The sequence below is a fragment of the Suncus etruscus genome, chromosome 2 (genome assembly GCF_024139225.1).
Source record: "Suncus etruscus isolate mSunEtr1 chromosome 2, mSunEtr1.pri.cur, whole genome shotgun sequence".
In the NCBI taxonomy this organism is placed as follows: domain Eukaryota; kingdom Metazoa; phylum Chordata; class Mammalia; order Eulipotyphla; family Soricidae; genus Suncus; species Suncus etruscus.
This window is the reverse complement of record NC_064849.1, coordinates 143,317,633-143,333,340: the sequence shown is the minus strand read 5'-3', so window position 1 is coordinate 143,333,340 and position 15,708 is coordinate 143,317,633. Positions and strand designations below refer to the sequence as shown.

Below are 15,708 nucleotides of genomic sequence, written 5' to 3'. Positions count from 1 at the left end.
TAAGATTTAATAGCTACTGGTATATATTATAACAAGCAGTATTCTTTTGTTAATTTTGTATCAGACTTCATACTTTGTCCTTTGGTAGTTGCTCTATCTTTCAAATGAAATGAGAGAACAGTTGTATGATAGTCTATTTATCTTAATGGAATTCTCACTGAATCAAAAAAATTTACACTGAATTTTTTTTTTGGGGGGGGGGTCACACATGGCAGCACTCAGGGTTTACTCCTGGCTCCACACTAAATTGCTCCTGGCAGGCTCCAGGGATATATGGGATGCCGGGATTCGAACCAACGACCTTCTCCATGAAAGGCAAATGCCTTACCTCCATGCTATCTCTCCGGCCCATACACTGAATTCTTAATAGTTCTAAAACAATGTTTTTATTTGATTCTGGGGGGATTTTATTATATACCTACAACCCCCAAATGCCTCCTTTGATGAATTTAAATGTTAAGACATGCTATACAGAAACTAACAAGGAATGCAACGAAGTTCTCCAAGAAAAGGATCAACCTGTGTTGCTCAATATTTTTGAAAGTAGCATGCAGTTGGAGGGTTTAACCCATAAACAAAGTATATCATTTTCTAAAGTCTCTTCTGATAACATTTTTTAATGAGTAATTTTAAAAAGACAGCTATTTTTATTAAAATGTGATTAAGTGGAGATTGGGACCCAGGAGCAAGAGAGTAGCTAGCTACCCAATGGTTTGCCGAGCAGAGCCAAATCCTGAATTCCTGTAGACAAAGAAGAGTTTTACTCATCTATGGGTTTTAAAAAAAATAAAAGACATTATTATAATAATGCCCAGAGACAATAAAAATGAGGGCTGTTAGGACTGGCTCATGATATGAAGCTCACCACAAAGAGTGGTGAGTACAGTTAGAGCAATAGCACACTGAAAACTAGGTGACAATGTCAAGATGTGAGAGAAGTAGAATGCCTATCTCAAACAGAGTTGAGGGGGAGGGAGATTAGGGACATTGGTGATGGGAATGTTGCACTGGTGAAGGGGGATGTTCTTTTTATGACTGAAACCCAACTACAATCATGTTTGTAATCAAGGTGCTTAAATAAAGATAAAAAAATAAAATTTAATCATTAATATTAAGCATTACCTATTAAAACATGTTTTTTGCTAAAATATTTTAAACATTAAAATCTTACCTCACAAGACTGCTTGCTTTCCATAATCTTTAGAATAGAGTCTTTTAAAGCATGATGAACAAATTGGGTAGCAGTGGCTTTCATATATTGTTCCATCAAGGTGCTTGCAAGAGTTGTAGCTCGAAACAAGGTAGTGGCTTCATCTGAATAAATGTATCAATAGGTTCATAGATTATTTAAAGAATTGTACTTATATAAACACAACTAGAAACTGAGTTTATTTTATTTTTGCAAGGTGAAGGAAGGGCTCTCCAAATGATGCTCGGGGTGTATGGAGCTACTCTGGGTAATATCTGGTCTTAGGGCTGGTAGTTCAGTGATAGCCAGGATATGTGTTGATGTTCAGACATTGCAGTGGCAGACACGAGAGTGCCACCTTGACAGTAGTCAGGGGCACCTCAGGTACTATCCAGAGAAGCTTTGTGCTGTTGCGGATGAAACTCAGGGATTTCATCTTTCCTTCAACTAAGCATATATTTGGTTGCATGTGGCACTGAAGTTCTTATAATATCCTATATTTATATAAAGTTAACTGTCCAAAAGGATTTATAAGTACTTCATTAGATCATAAACAGAATAAAGGATTAATATTGCCATGTTCATTTAAAAAAGGGGGAGGCGAAGCGATAGCATAGCGGTAGGGTGTTTGCCTTGTACGCGGCTAATCCAGGACAGACCTTGGTTTGATCCCTGGCGTCCCATATGGTCCCCCAAGCCAGGAGTGATTTCTGAGCACAGTGCCAGGAGTAACTCCTGAGCGTCACTGGGTGTGGCCCAAAAAAGCAAAAAAAAAAAAAAAAGTAAAGAAAGAAAGAGAGAGAGAGAGAGAGAGAGAGAGAGAGAGAGAGAGAGAGAGAGAGAAAGAGAGAAAGAAAGAAAGAAAGAAAGAAAGAAAGAAAGAAAGAAAGAAAGAAAGAAAGAAAGAAAGAAAGAAAGAAAGAAAGAAAGAAAGAAAGAAAGAAAGAAAGAAAGAAAGAAAGAAAGAAAGAAAGAAAGAAAGAAAGAAAGAAAGAAAGAAAGAAAGAAAGAAAGAAAGAAAGAAAGAAGAAAGAAAACGCCTTGCGAATATTGTTAATAAACAAAATGTCAATGCAAGGACTAGAAACAGAATCCAGTTTTGCTCTTCATTCTTTCTATGCTTTGGAAAATTAGTTAATTTACAAATAAGAATAAAACAAAATCCTGGTAGCTTGTTAGTCAAAAACACAGCGCCTCACTTCTTATTTAACACAATGCTTAAAAAGATACATATCACATCTTTTTTGGACAATTTTATATATTTACATTTCTCTGATTAAAAAACTGCTTCCCATTTTACCCTCAAGGAAGCAGAAAGCACTGTTCCTGAGGAAGTGCAATTTGGAAATAGGTCATTCTGGCATTGTTTTATGCAATCACAAAGTACTATTTTTATGTAGCTAAATTGCATTAAAAGTACCATTTATAGAAGTTATGAATAAAATGTCCCCTGACACTTAACTTTTGTACAATGAATTACTAAATAAAAAAGAAGAGAGACTGGTGAGTACAGCAAACAATTCTTAATAATCACTTAAGTATTACATGTTACTAATCTAGACATACAAATCACTTTTTACTTTTTCTCTTTATTCCTCCATATGTTACTAAGGATCAAGTCCAATTACTCATAAATGAAATGCATAGATAATAATGAAAAGCCACAGGACTGTCATAGAATCGTTTCTAATTTGCCAAGAAAAAAACTTGTGTTAATAACGAACCCAATTATCACCTGGAAAGTAAGAATCAGAGCTGACATTCTAACTGAACCATTTAATGAAAAAGAGAAACTTATCAAATGATTTATTATTTGTTACATTCTTATATACATAACTTTAAAAATACGACAATATTTCATTCACACTGTACCTTCCATGCTTATTTCTCTGTCATTTAGTGTACATAGTAACAATGATTCAAGTTTTTCATGAAGAAAAATCCTCAGTAGGATGCTAGCCAGTAGTGTTCGGTCCTGTCCACATACATGTGATAAAGCATAGACTACATGCAGCTCTTTTTGAAGTATAAGCTAGAAATAATATCAAGAAAGGTTGCTGAAATTCACAACAGTAAAACTCTCAGATGAGTTCTTTCATACATACTTATATCTGTATTTTTTAGTTAGGAATCTGTCCTACTGAATACATTTCCTAAATAAAATGAATAGATAGCCAACTATCTATCACAAGGATTTTCAATCCTCTTGGCTTGTCAATATGCCACTAATTTATGAAATCACAATATTTAATATATACCTTAAAAATATTAAAATTTCATTTCTTGTCGAGAAACGGTTAGACTGTAAATATCTTAATACCTCTTTAAATTCACTATACTCTTCTTCTGGCATTATTTTTTCCATAGAGTATCGTGCTCGAACACGCAGAGATCCCGGTTCGATACCTTTTAATGGTATATGAGAGCTCAGCAGGAACCATTCATCTGTGGCATGCCCTTTTTGTAACCGGCTCAACTGGCAACGCATAAATACTTGACAGAAAAATAGCAAACAGTTATTGTCTAAAAACATAACAGTGTAATTAGCAACAAGACTAAACTTTCCTTGTATTCTAACCTCTTCAAGGTGTTAACATTTGTTTTCTTTTAATTAAAGGAATTGTTGGGTCAGAGCTAATAAAGCAGTAAAAGAGATTGTTATGTACACAGCCAATCATAATTTAATTTCTGTATATGGTCCCCTAAGCAGCACCATCAGGAATGATCCCTGAGTACAGAGCCAGGAGTAAGTCCCGAGCACTACTGATGTTGTCCCAAAACAAAACAAACAAACAACAAAAAGCAGAGAGAAAGAGACAGAGATTTAATACTTAATGCTTGCTTATTAATTCGGCCACTGAATGCCTATTTGCTCCATGCTGTTAGAATGGGACATAAGATATAAACATGATTAAAAAAGTCTGACTTGCATAGAGATCAGAAGGCAAGAAATCACTTATGCTACAGTGTGGTAAGTGCTGTGATCGTGGTTAATGTGACTAACGTGCAAAGAAATATTCAGTTCAGCCTGTGAAGGTTAAAAAAATCCACCCGAACATGTAACCCTTAAAATGATAGGCTTATTTTAAAACCCATGGATAATTTAAGAGAGGTATAAGAAAGCCAACACAGCAGGAGAGAAGGATATGCAAATGATCACATATGCAGTGAAAGCAAGAGGAGGAGTGGGTCAAGATAAGGACTTCCTTTTCTCATTTCTGAGGAGAAAAAATTTATCTTAATATAACAGAAACCACTAAAAAACAATTACCCATTTATTAAACCTTAACTTGTATCAACCAGCTGTTATTCTGTGATTCTGAAATTACAAAAAAATTCTATAAAGAAAAATTTAGGTTTTGGTCTATTAATAGATTATTTCTTTCCTTAATCCTGATTATAAGAAAGCAATATCCTAAGCCTCTCATTTTAGCAACAGGCTTGGAAAAAAGTGCTGCTCAGAAAAACTAGAAGGGCTTGCTATCATACATAAATATTTAATACACTCCAAAATAAACAAGGATAAAAGATACTTTGGGGGGAGAGGAGGCACACACCAAAGGTACTGAGAGCTTACTCCTTCCTGGGCTGTGCTCAAGGATCAGTCCAAATGGTGCTCAAGGTACTATAAGCAGTGTCAGGGATTGAATTGGGGCAGCTGTTCACAAGAAATATATCTTATCCTCTGTACCATCTCTGGTCTCCAGAAGTTCTTTATATTCATGTACAAGTAGGCAAAAACTAAAAAGCAGAATGAAGGAACAGAGAAAGTACCAGAGAAAATTGACTACTGCTGCTATTTTCTTATTCATTGGGAAGTGGAGAGGAGATATATATGCAATTTGATGCTAGGACATTAAGATTATACTATATACAATATTTATCTTTCTCTGATATATTTAAAAAATTAGCAGTTTTAGAAGTACAAAAAAGTTCTTCAATTATTCTGTCTATAACGCTTAATTTCCATGTTGGACTATTTTTCAATATGAGTATCATTTGTACACAGCATATTTTTAAATTTAGAAATGAAAATTCCACAGCAACTTACAGATATCAGGATCTTTGCTTTTCTTTGTTTTATTGCTAAGTGTTATTTCAAATCTGTTGATGTCAGGAGGAAGATCACTAAAAGATAAAAGGGAATTAACAGAATGTCGAAGCTTCAGATTATCCAATTCCTTTATTTCTAGTATCAGTCAAGCTCTCTAGGTCTATGATTCATAGCATACTGTATTTTGTTTACAGAAATACGACAAGCAAATAGTACTTTCCTGCCATCTTTCCATCTCAAATAAATGCTAGAAACCATTATAAAAATGTTGAATGTCTATATTAATAAATATTAACATGCAGTGTTAATCAGGAACACTGCTTTAGTAAAACAAAGTAGTACATATAAAAACCAAGAATAGGATACTAACAGAGATGAACAATTATAATTGGAAAAAATATATACTATTTAAAAAATGATTTAAAATAATAATGACTTACTCAAAAACAAACTCTTCTGACCATACTGGGTTTTGTCCTTCTCTTGCATGAGTTTTTGCTACTTGGACACTATTCAGGTAGATGTTACAATATGGATTAGTAAAATGCTTTACTGGGAGTTTATGGGCTTCTTCAATATGCAAAACAAGACTGCTGACCTAAAAAAAAATTTTTTTTAATCTGGATTTTAAGAAATATTAGGCATAAAAAACAACTATCATGCAATCAAACCCTAATTTCTTTTTCCTCTTTATTTAGAAAATACATCTTCCAGTTCTACTTCTTTATGCGATACAAAACTATATAATTTAAGGAATGGGGAGAGAGCTAAATAGACTGAAATATATCCTTTGCATGAATGAGCTTTAGGTTCAATCTTCAACATATAGTGCCCTATGCATTAACTGAAAGCAGCCTTTTGCCTGATGTTTCCCTAGTCTCTGGATTACAGCACCATTAGGTAAGCCAAAACTCAAAATAAAAATCTTATTTAATTTTTTTTAACATCATCTTAAATGCAGAGATTAATGTGCTTGCACTGCAGGAAGCCGAGCCTGGTTCAATTCCAAACATTATTTATATAGTGTTTAAAATATAGTCCCAACAATCAACAGGAGTGATTTCTGAGCACAAAGCAAGTACAAAGCCCTGAGCACTGCTGGGCTTTGCTGCAACAGTTTGCCACATTTTTTAATATAAAATTTAAAACAAGTCTCCCTATTTAAAAATACTGATTAATTTGTGAGATATTAATATTTAATGTTAATTAAATATTAATTTTTGAAATATTAGTTTTGAAAAATAGCTCACATTTTTGCTGAATAATGAAGTAATCTTTTCTGTCACAAAACAGTTAATTTAGAGGAAAGGTAGCTAAGGATTCTTTCAAAGTAACAGTCACAATACAAATCAAAACTTCATTTGCCACATTAAGCTCATCTAGAAGATTTTATTTTCTATAGCTATGAACTATTTTTAAAACAATCCTCACTTTACAGAAAAGATTGCAGATTCAAAAAAAAAAAAAAAGGCTATCTTTACTGGCTTTCAGTCCAATGCTTAAACCATCTACTTTCAAAGATGAAATCCTTACACCCTTTCACTGCTTAAAAACTTATCCAAGACCCCTTAAGTCTTAACTCCTCAGGCTTATAATTAGGATAAGTCCTCCACTGCAAAGAAATAATGTATGTTAACTAGAACACCTTATACAACACAAGGCCCAGGTAATGGAGAGCACAGTAGATTTACAAATGACAATTTCACGATCAAGACATATCTACAAATAATTAAACTGATTTTTCAGAACTTACAAAAGGCTTAAATGGCCTAATACTGTATAGGAATTGATATATAGTTAACTACATTATTAAGTGTTCTTAGGAAAATGGGTCACAGGGAATATTATTTCCTCCACAACCATATGAGAAATTCCTACACATAACTACTTGATTAATAAATACTGCACTCAACTTTTCTCAAACCTGAAAAAAAAAACATCAAAATTATTTAAAAGTTCTCAATTATTAGGGTATTACTATTATAACTATAAAAAAAGCAAAGACAAAGAGGATATGAAGTTTAGTTTATAAACCCAAAAAGGAAAAATCTTAGCTTATATCTCCTTAAAATGAACACGTAAGAAATGTAGCTTCAGTATGGTACCTAAGAGTTTATGTAATGCATTTCAAAAGTAAGTAAAAAAAAAATTCACAATTTTATTGGGTCAGTTCTCAAAATTTATTATTAAAACAATTATTTTTATCCCTTCTACTCTGAAATAAACCATAAAGATTTCTTGAAGACAAAATAATAAAAGCAACTAACAATATTCTTGTACATTTGCTGTTATTATTTTATATAAAGAGAGGAAAATACTTGGTATATGCTAAATGGCCTAAGTAAGTATTCATCAAGGACATAAAAGAACATTATATTTTATGTAGAATAAACTTTTTTTTCTGACACTGAAAAAAAAAGTATGGCTTAAAATGCCTAAAAAGATTACCTCTTAAGAATTATTAACTGTATGAAATGCTGCGTATATGATTTACATGGAAATAAGAATAAAAAGTGACAAAATTAATAAAGTTTCACCTGACGCAAGCGTTTATTAGATGTTCCTGGGCTACTTTTCCGTAAATTGCAAAATGCCTGAAGACCTTTCATCCAGTCCTACCAAAAGACAAATGTAAATATATGTTTATATGTAAATGTAAAAGTACAAAGAAATATACTCTATGGCAGTTTATTTAACTTCCAATTATTAATTTTTTCAAATTTAATATTTTTTTCTGGACCATTATTTTTATACTCTTAATATGTTTTAACTAATATGCACCAAGAGTGGCAATTTTAGCCATAACAAAAACTTAAGTATATCTAAGTATTCAAGTAGAGATATCAAAGGCAGAGTCACAAATATCGTAATTAAAATTTGATACAATTTAGGAAGGCTGATCTGATAAAACAATAATGTGATGACTTTACACACAATTCTGATTTTACAATTCATGATGTGATGATTTACTTGAAAACCATGAATCTAATTTTTTACCTTAAACCATAGCATATAGAATGGTATAAATAGAATTGGATTATTTGTTAAGTCTTCCAAATACAACATTTGGCTTTAAAACAATTGTAAATAGGGCAGACAAATTAAAGTGTTAAAAACTTGAAAAAAAAAAAAAAACAATTCTAAGTAAGAAATTTTAAACTGGGATACAGTGAGTAGGATGCTTGCCTTGCACACAGACAACCTTTGATCCCAGGCATACCAAACGGTCCTCTGAGCACCACCAGGAGTGATACCCAAGTACAAAAATAAGATTAACTCCTGAGCACTGTTAGATGTGGCCCAAGAGAGATGAGGGCTGGTAGATGCAGCTCATGACATGAAGCTCATCACATAGAGTGATGAGTGCAGTTGGAGAGATGACTACACTGAAAACTATCATAACAATGTGAATGAATGAGGGAAGTAGAAAGCCTGTCTTGAGTACAGGTGTGGGGGGGTGGGGAGGAGGGAGATCTGGGAAATTGGTGGTTAGAATGTTGCACTGGTGAAGGGGGATGTTCTTTACATGACTGTAATCATACAACTATAATCATGTTTGTAATCACGGTGTTTAAATAAAGATAATTATAAAAGAAAAAAAAGAAATATATTAGGCCAATCATGTATTTTATTAAAATTTTTATTTCTTGTAATAAAATATTCCTAACTTTCTCAAAAAAAAAAAGAGAGAGATTGAAAAAGAGAAGTAAAATATCTGTCTTATAGGACATCAGGGGAAATAGTGGGAGGGAAACTGGAGATATTAGTGGTGGGAAATGTGCACTTGTGAAGAGTGGTGTACAATGTATGCCTGAAACTCAATCATGAGCAGTTTTGTAACCACAGTACTTAAATAAAATAGTAAAAAATAATGTAAAGAGAGAGCCACCCTGTGAGCCTGCAGTCTATCCAAATAATATTAAAAAATTAATACAAAATGTTTTTTCACCCATTAATATCTATTGCAATGGTATTTGTAGCATTGTTTCCAGCAGCTAAAATATGAAACAAGTGTTGTACTCATTGGTAAAAAATTGGATAAAGGAACTGTGGTATATTTAAAAAAAAAAAAAAACAAGCAAGCCAACAAACAAATTTTTTAAATGCTTAACGTATCTAATAACCCAAATCAACAGAAAGAACAATATCAAGTTTATTTCTAAATGAATTGAAATATTTCATTTTGTTTCTAGAAAGCTTTATACTATTGCAATGTTAAGTTATATCTATTGCTTTCTTAGCTAGTTCAATAAATCTGATTTCTGTCAATGTTCAGAGAATATTTTAATCAATTACCATACAGAATATCATATTATATGTTATATAGACTATTATAAATTGCATTAAAAAATGAGTAACCAGAGACCCTACAGACAATATAATGAAAACTAGAAATAGCAGTAGTATTTTATGTACTTTAAGTGGATAGATGAAAATACAGAACATGAAAAGAATGTTTATAAGTGTAGTCAAACACTTATAAATGTCCTATTTTTATAGCTAAGATTACAAATATACTGAGATGTCATCCAGATAAAGAGGGAATATGATGTAACAATCAGAAAATAGGATTTTAAGTTATACTTCCTTACTAATTCAGTTTTTAACAAAAATATTCTGTTATCAAAGTATCTTAAAGTCTTGGGGCCAGAGAGAGAGCATGGAGGTAGGGCATTTGTCTTGCATGCAGAAGGACTGTGGTTCAGATCCCGGCATCCTATTTGGTACTCCAAGCCTGCCAGGAGAGATTTCTGAGCGTAGAGTCAGAAGTGACCCCTGAGCACTGCTGGGTGTGACCCAAAAACAAAATAAAAATTAAAAAATCTTGAAATCTTATCTCTTTATCTAAAACTAAGAGATCCAGACCCACAAAAGCACTTTTATAACTTTTATGTAAGTTATTTAATCAGTTTTTTAATTGAGGTTTCTACAAAGCCTCAAAACCTGTTATTTGTATGAAAAATCATAATGGCTCTAAGCTCAAGTTTATCCTACAGTCCAAGATATTTTCTTTATAAGTCACAAGTCCATATTGTGATCAAAGTTTTTACGTGTATCTGTTTTTGTCGACGGCTGGAAAATAATTTTCCAACAAAGTCACTTTCTTTGATATCTCACAACATCTTTAAGTTCCTTCCAAGGAATACCAGCAGAAATATGGTCACATTTTTTTAATTTAACACTAACCCACCCCAAAATTATTATAACTGGTATACTAAAAATATTTACTAAGGGAGATTTTATAAACACTAAGAATACTGCATACAGTGCTTAAAGCACAGGGTCTAGATCAGGGGTCTTCAAACTACTGCCCGCGGGCCACATATTGTATTTATTCCCATTTTGTTTCTTCACTTCTAAATAAGATATATGCAGTGTGCATAGAAATTTGTTCATAATTTTTGTTTTTACTATCATCTGGCCCTCCAACAGTCTGAAGGACAGTGAACTGGCCCCCTGTTTAAAAAGTTTGAGGACCCCGGTCTAGATTAATGAAAAAAATACTTCCCGAATTATTTTTCAGTGATTCATTAAAATCATTCATCTTTCAATTATACTAAGAATTATGTGTACTCTCTTCTCAGAGCTTTCTCAGTTAGATGCAATATTAGAATATTTAAAAGTAAATTTAAAATAAGGTTTTCATTCCTAATAACTACTTTTATATATTTCTTTAAAATTTTCATTTATAAAAGTTTTATTCTTTAATAAATTCATTTATGGGGGGCTGAAGTGATAGCACCGTGAGTAGGGTATTTGCCTTTGCATGCGACCAACCTGGGTTCGATCCCAGCATCCCATATGGTCCTCCAAGCCTGCCAGCAGTAACTTCTGAGCGCAGAGCCAGGAGTAACCCGAGTGCTGCTGAGTTGGCCCAAAAACCAAAAATGAAAAATATATTCATTTACGAAAGTTTTATTTCTTAAAATAAAAAAAATGACCTTTTTAATCATTTTACCTCAGGTTAAATGGTTGTCTATCCTAGTTAGAAAAAATATGTGGACATTTTAAAGGCTTACAATAGTTTCACATAATTTACCTCTGCTTGTTCGGGAGTTTCTCCTGCAAAGTAAAAGATGTAATGTTCTTCACTAAAGTGCTGAACTACTATCTGAAAACAGTTTGGCCTTTAAAATACAAGCAAATACAAGTTAATAGGAAAATTAAACAATACTGAAATATTTACAACATATACACAAAATTCTCAATTTAGAAAAATGTTTAACTGTACCAGATCATTACAAAATAATACTTAGTTGCAGACCTCAGAAAAACCTTTTTATATACATTACGGACACTTTATCATTGTAAACTTTTCAAAGTATCATGTACATTAATTTTAAAAGATGGCAGAAATAAAAAAGGAATTCAAAAAAGCTAAAGCACAAAATGCTAGAATAGACACAGCAAGGCCAACAACTTTAAAATAAAATGAGATTCATTTCTTTATAATGACATAAATATTTATATGTACTAAAAAAGAAAAGCTATGTAATTTTTATATCAAAAATATTCTTATTCCTTATATCTGTGATCTTAATTTCTTTGTACTTAATTTTTTAAAGGAGATAACAGCTTTATTCAGTGGATAAGGCTGAAAGAAGAATCCCAGAATCACTGCTAATTTTTCCAAATTTTTCACAACTGAACAAATATTGTTCCTCATATTATAAATGCAACACCTATTTATAAATATATTCCTGAAATGTAATGATCAAACAGTAAATAACTATTCCAGTCTTTCATAGTTTGTGCTATATTCTAATTCAATTGACAAGCACATTAGGTATACCTCATAAATATATATTACTTTAGTTTGCACTATATTCTTATTCATTTGAGAAACACAGTATTAGGTTGTAGCTTTTATATATATATACATATACATATATATACACATATATATATATATTTAGAGATGTGCTTCTCAACTGTACTTCAAAATGTTTTTAGAATTTTAAGAATAGGTATATTTTTGTCAATAAATGCTCATTTATTTCTTTCCTTAACCAATATTTAGTGTTAGAAACTACAGCAAAATACTCATTGAAGTACAAGCTGAATATAAAAAGAATCTCTTCAATCTTTTATATGGAAAAAGAGCCAAGGATAGTTCAAAGGACTGCAATACCTGTTTCAAATGGTCAATATAGATTTTTAAAACTGTTGCAGAAACTCCTAGATAGAATATGACAGATAAAAATAATGGCCTCTTCAGGGTGAGAATGATAGTACCCCTAGTAAGGTGTTTGCCTTGCACATTGCTGACCCAGGTTTGATCCTTTGCACCTGTTGTAGCAGCCAGGCATGATCTTTGAGTGTAGATCAAGGAGTAAGCCCTTAACTATTATCAGATGTGGTCAAAAAAAGAAAAAAAGTTTCTTTAAAATTGTCTTTTAAATCTAATCTTCAATTCTAACATCTCTTTTCTTTAAATTGATAAGTATGTCACCTTTCCTTTTGACAGTACAAAAAAAATTTTGATTCAATTGCACATGCAAAAAAAAAAAGGCACATCCAAAAAATGGTAAAAATTTTTCCTTAATTTAGATCTCTTCATTATTCTTAATTCTTTAAGACAGAAATTAAATTATAACCAATATTACTAACAAATAATGTAGCCTTGGTTTTCTCAAGGTTTAATTTCTACCTTAAATACACAAACTGAAAGAATACATTAACCTATTTTGTGTTTTGAAGGTTGTAACTTTGAGGAAATTTAATTCAGCCATTTTTCCAATAAATATAAAAAGTGAGAATCATTGCGACTTTTTTCTTGCGAAGATCATGTATAACTTTAGCAGAACTCTTCTTTTGGACAATGTAGATATCTAGGTGCTAATAAGTGATATCTTAATACTATTTCCTCCCACAAAAATGAGATCAGTTAAAGTAGTTTAAATTATTAGATTGTTTTGTGGGGTTTTTTGGGGGGGAGAGGCAACATGCACTGGTGCTCAGGGGTTTCTCTTTGCTATGCACTCAGGAATTACTCCTGGAAATGCTCAGGAGAACATAATGCATGTTGGGATGGAACCTAGGTCAACTGTGTGAAAGGCACCATGCTACCTGCTGTACTATGGCTTATCTAAGAGAAATTTTTATAAAATTACCTTAAACCTAATACATAATTCAGCTTCAAACTTCTACTCATGAGTAACACTACACTGCTTACATTCTTAAATAACTAATAAAAATCTTCCAATGTTTCTTATAAAGCATGACCAACAATCAAATTTAAATAATCTCCATTTAATTCAATATTGTCTTCTTTATTTAAAAAGATTCATTGACTATTGAATGCTTTATCTCTAATTCCTTTGGGTACTTCTTTGAATAACCAATAATCTACCTCAAAGTATTTCTCTAATGTCTGTAGATTCATCCATGTATAATAAAAATGCATATATTTGAATTTTCTAATGCATTACAGAAAGTATTTCCAAATATAACCCAACAGTCTTGTTTTCATTTTTCTGAATGCTGGATGTGGGGGATGGGGGGGTGGGAGCTGTACAGTTAGAAATTTCCAAACAGAGAGACAGCACAGCGGTAGCGCATTTGCCTTGCAAGCGCTGGCCCAGGACTAATGGTGGTTCAAATCCTGGCATCCCATATGGTCCCCCTTGCCTGCCAGGAGTGATTTCTGAGCACAGAGTCAGGAATAACCCCTGAGTGTCCCTGGGTGTGGCCCCAAAACCTAAATAAATAAATAAATAAATAAATAAATAAATAAATAAATAAATAAATAAATAAATAAAAATTCCAAACAAAATGGTAAAGTAATATAGAGTGCAATATCCAGCACACAATTGTGTATGTGCATCTAAGTGCAACTTCTGGTGGCGCTACAACAAAAACGTGTGCAAAAACCAAAATTTTAAAGTGATTCCTAGTCATAAAACAATAAGAAAGGGAAGACAAAGGGGGTAAATAATACCAACCTCATAAACAGGTAATGAAATTGAAAGGCTGGCTGTAAGCTCTACAGTTATTTCTCAAAGTTTTCAAATTAAATAAGATAAAATTAGATTTGTCTAATAGAAATATTATCCAAGCCATATTAAAAGTTGTTAAAATTAGGTATTTCAAATGCTTTGTATCTGATAAGTAATAAAGGTGTTAAGTCTAACTGAAATTAATTACAAGAAACATGGGAAATTAAAGGTTGAAAAAGGCCTACTTGGTAAGTAAAAAGCTAGAAATAATAAAAAGCTAGATTTATGAATTCAGGATTTGGCTTTGGCTTCTTTAGACTAACATTTCTAAAACGTTATGAATGTAAAATATGAAATATTCACATTCCTACTGAAAGTGTGTCTTAATGTCAATTTATTGAGAACATGCCTGCCAAGAAAATAACACAACAATATAATATAGACACAATGTGGGTTACTGGAAAATGTGACCAAAAACTAGTCACTGTCTCAAGATACTAGTGATTGAGCAAGAAAGAAATATGAAGATAAATATTTTATCACAAAGGCTCTCATTTCTAAGATTTCCATATGAGGCATGGAATAGACTTCCTTACAAAGGTTAAAAAGGTCTCAAAGGAGCCAAAGAGATAGCATGGAGACAAGGCATTTGCCTTGCATGCAGGACTGTGGTTCAAATTCTGGCATCTCATATGGTACACTGAGCCTGAAAGGAGCGATTTCTGAGCATAGAGCCTCCTGGCTCTATGTACCCCCTGAGCACTGCTGGGTGTAACCCAAAAACCAAAAAAAAAAAGGTTTCAAATTAGGGGCCAGAGCAGTGGCACAAGCAGTAAGGCACTACCCTAAGATGGACAGTGGTTCTATCCTCCAGCGTCCCATATGGTCCCCCAAGCCAGAAGTTGTTTCTGAGTGCACAGCCAGGAGTCGGGGTTGGCCGAAAAACAAAAACAAAAATAAACAAAAAAATGGTTAAAAATCATAAGGAAGATAAACAGTCTTAAAAATGTGGCATATTTAGGGGCCAAAGCAATAGCGCAGTGGTAGGGTGTTGGCCTTACAGGTGGCTGATCCAGGACAGACCTCTGTTCGATCCCTGACATCCCATATGGTCCCCCAGAGCCAGGAGCGATTTCTGAGCGTATAGCCAGGAGTAACCCCTGAGCATCACTATGTGGCCCCCCCAAACAAAAACACAAAAAAATTGACATATTTAGATGATTTCAAATCTGATTTTCTGTACTTTATATTAACCTACAATTCCATAAAGAAATAGAAAATCAATTTCTTACCTGCCAAAAAGACTATCATGAACAACATAGACAGAACATACACTGAGATCTATTAATCCTTTTGGTTTTGTAGCTCGTTTTTCACTTTCAAAATAAATAAGTTGAGCATCACTGCCCTCTAAGATAAAATATAAATTTTTCCACCGTTTTCCTTTGCCTGTTTAAAAAAGAAAAATGTTATCTTTATGAAAATAATCTGAAGTTCTATTATCATTTAGCATTAAAGCTTATTTT

At 32.7% G+C, this 15,708-nt stretch overlaps 1 protein-coding gene across 1 annotated transcript in view; it reads right to left on the bottom strand.

Annotated features, from left to right (window-relative positions):
* The window catches only part of RASA1 (RAS p21 protein activator 1), a 125,561-nt gene that overhangs the window by 19,821 nt on the left and 90,032 nt on the right, over window positions 1-15,708 (bottom strand). Inside the window, exons 11-18 of the mRNA XM_049769090.1 lie at window positions 15,475-15,631; window positions 11,284-11,371; window positions 7,781-7,858; window positions 5,684-5,841; window positions 5,241-5,317; window positions 3,510-3,682; window positions 3,062-3,221; window positions 1,172-1,314 (exon numbers count right to left, since the gene is read on the bottom strand). Of these exons, the coding sequence (XP_049625047.1) occupies window positions 1,172-1,314; window positions 3,062-3,221; window positions 3,510-3,682; window positions 5,241-5,317; window positions 5,684-5,841; window positions 7,781-7,858; window positions 11,284-11,371; window positions 15,475-15,631 (1,034 nt within the window). The remainder of the gene's footprint in view (window positions 1-1,171; window positions 1,315-3,061; window positions 3,222-3,509; window positions 3,683-5,240; window positions 5,318-5,683; window positions 5,842-7,780; window positions 7,859-11,283; window positions 11,372-15,474; window positions 15,632-15,708) is intronic.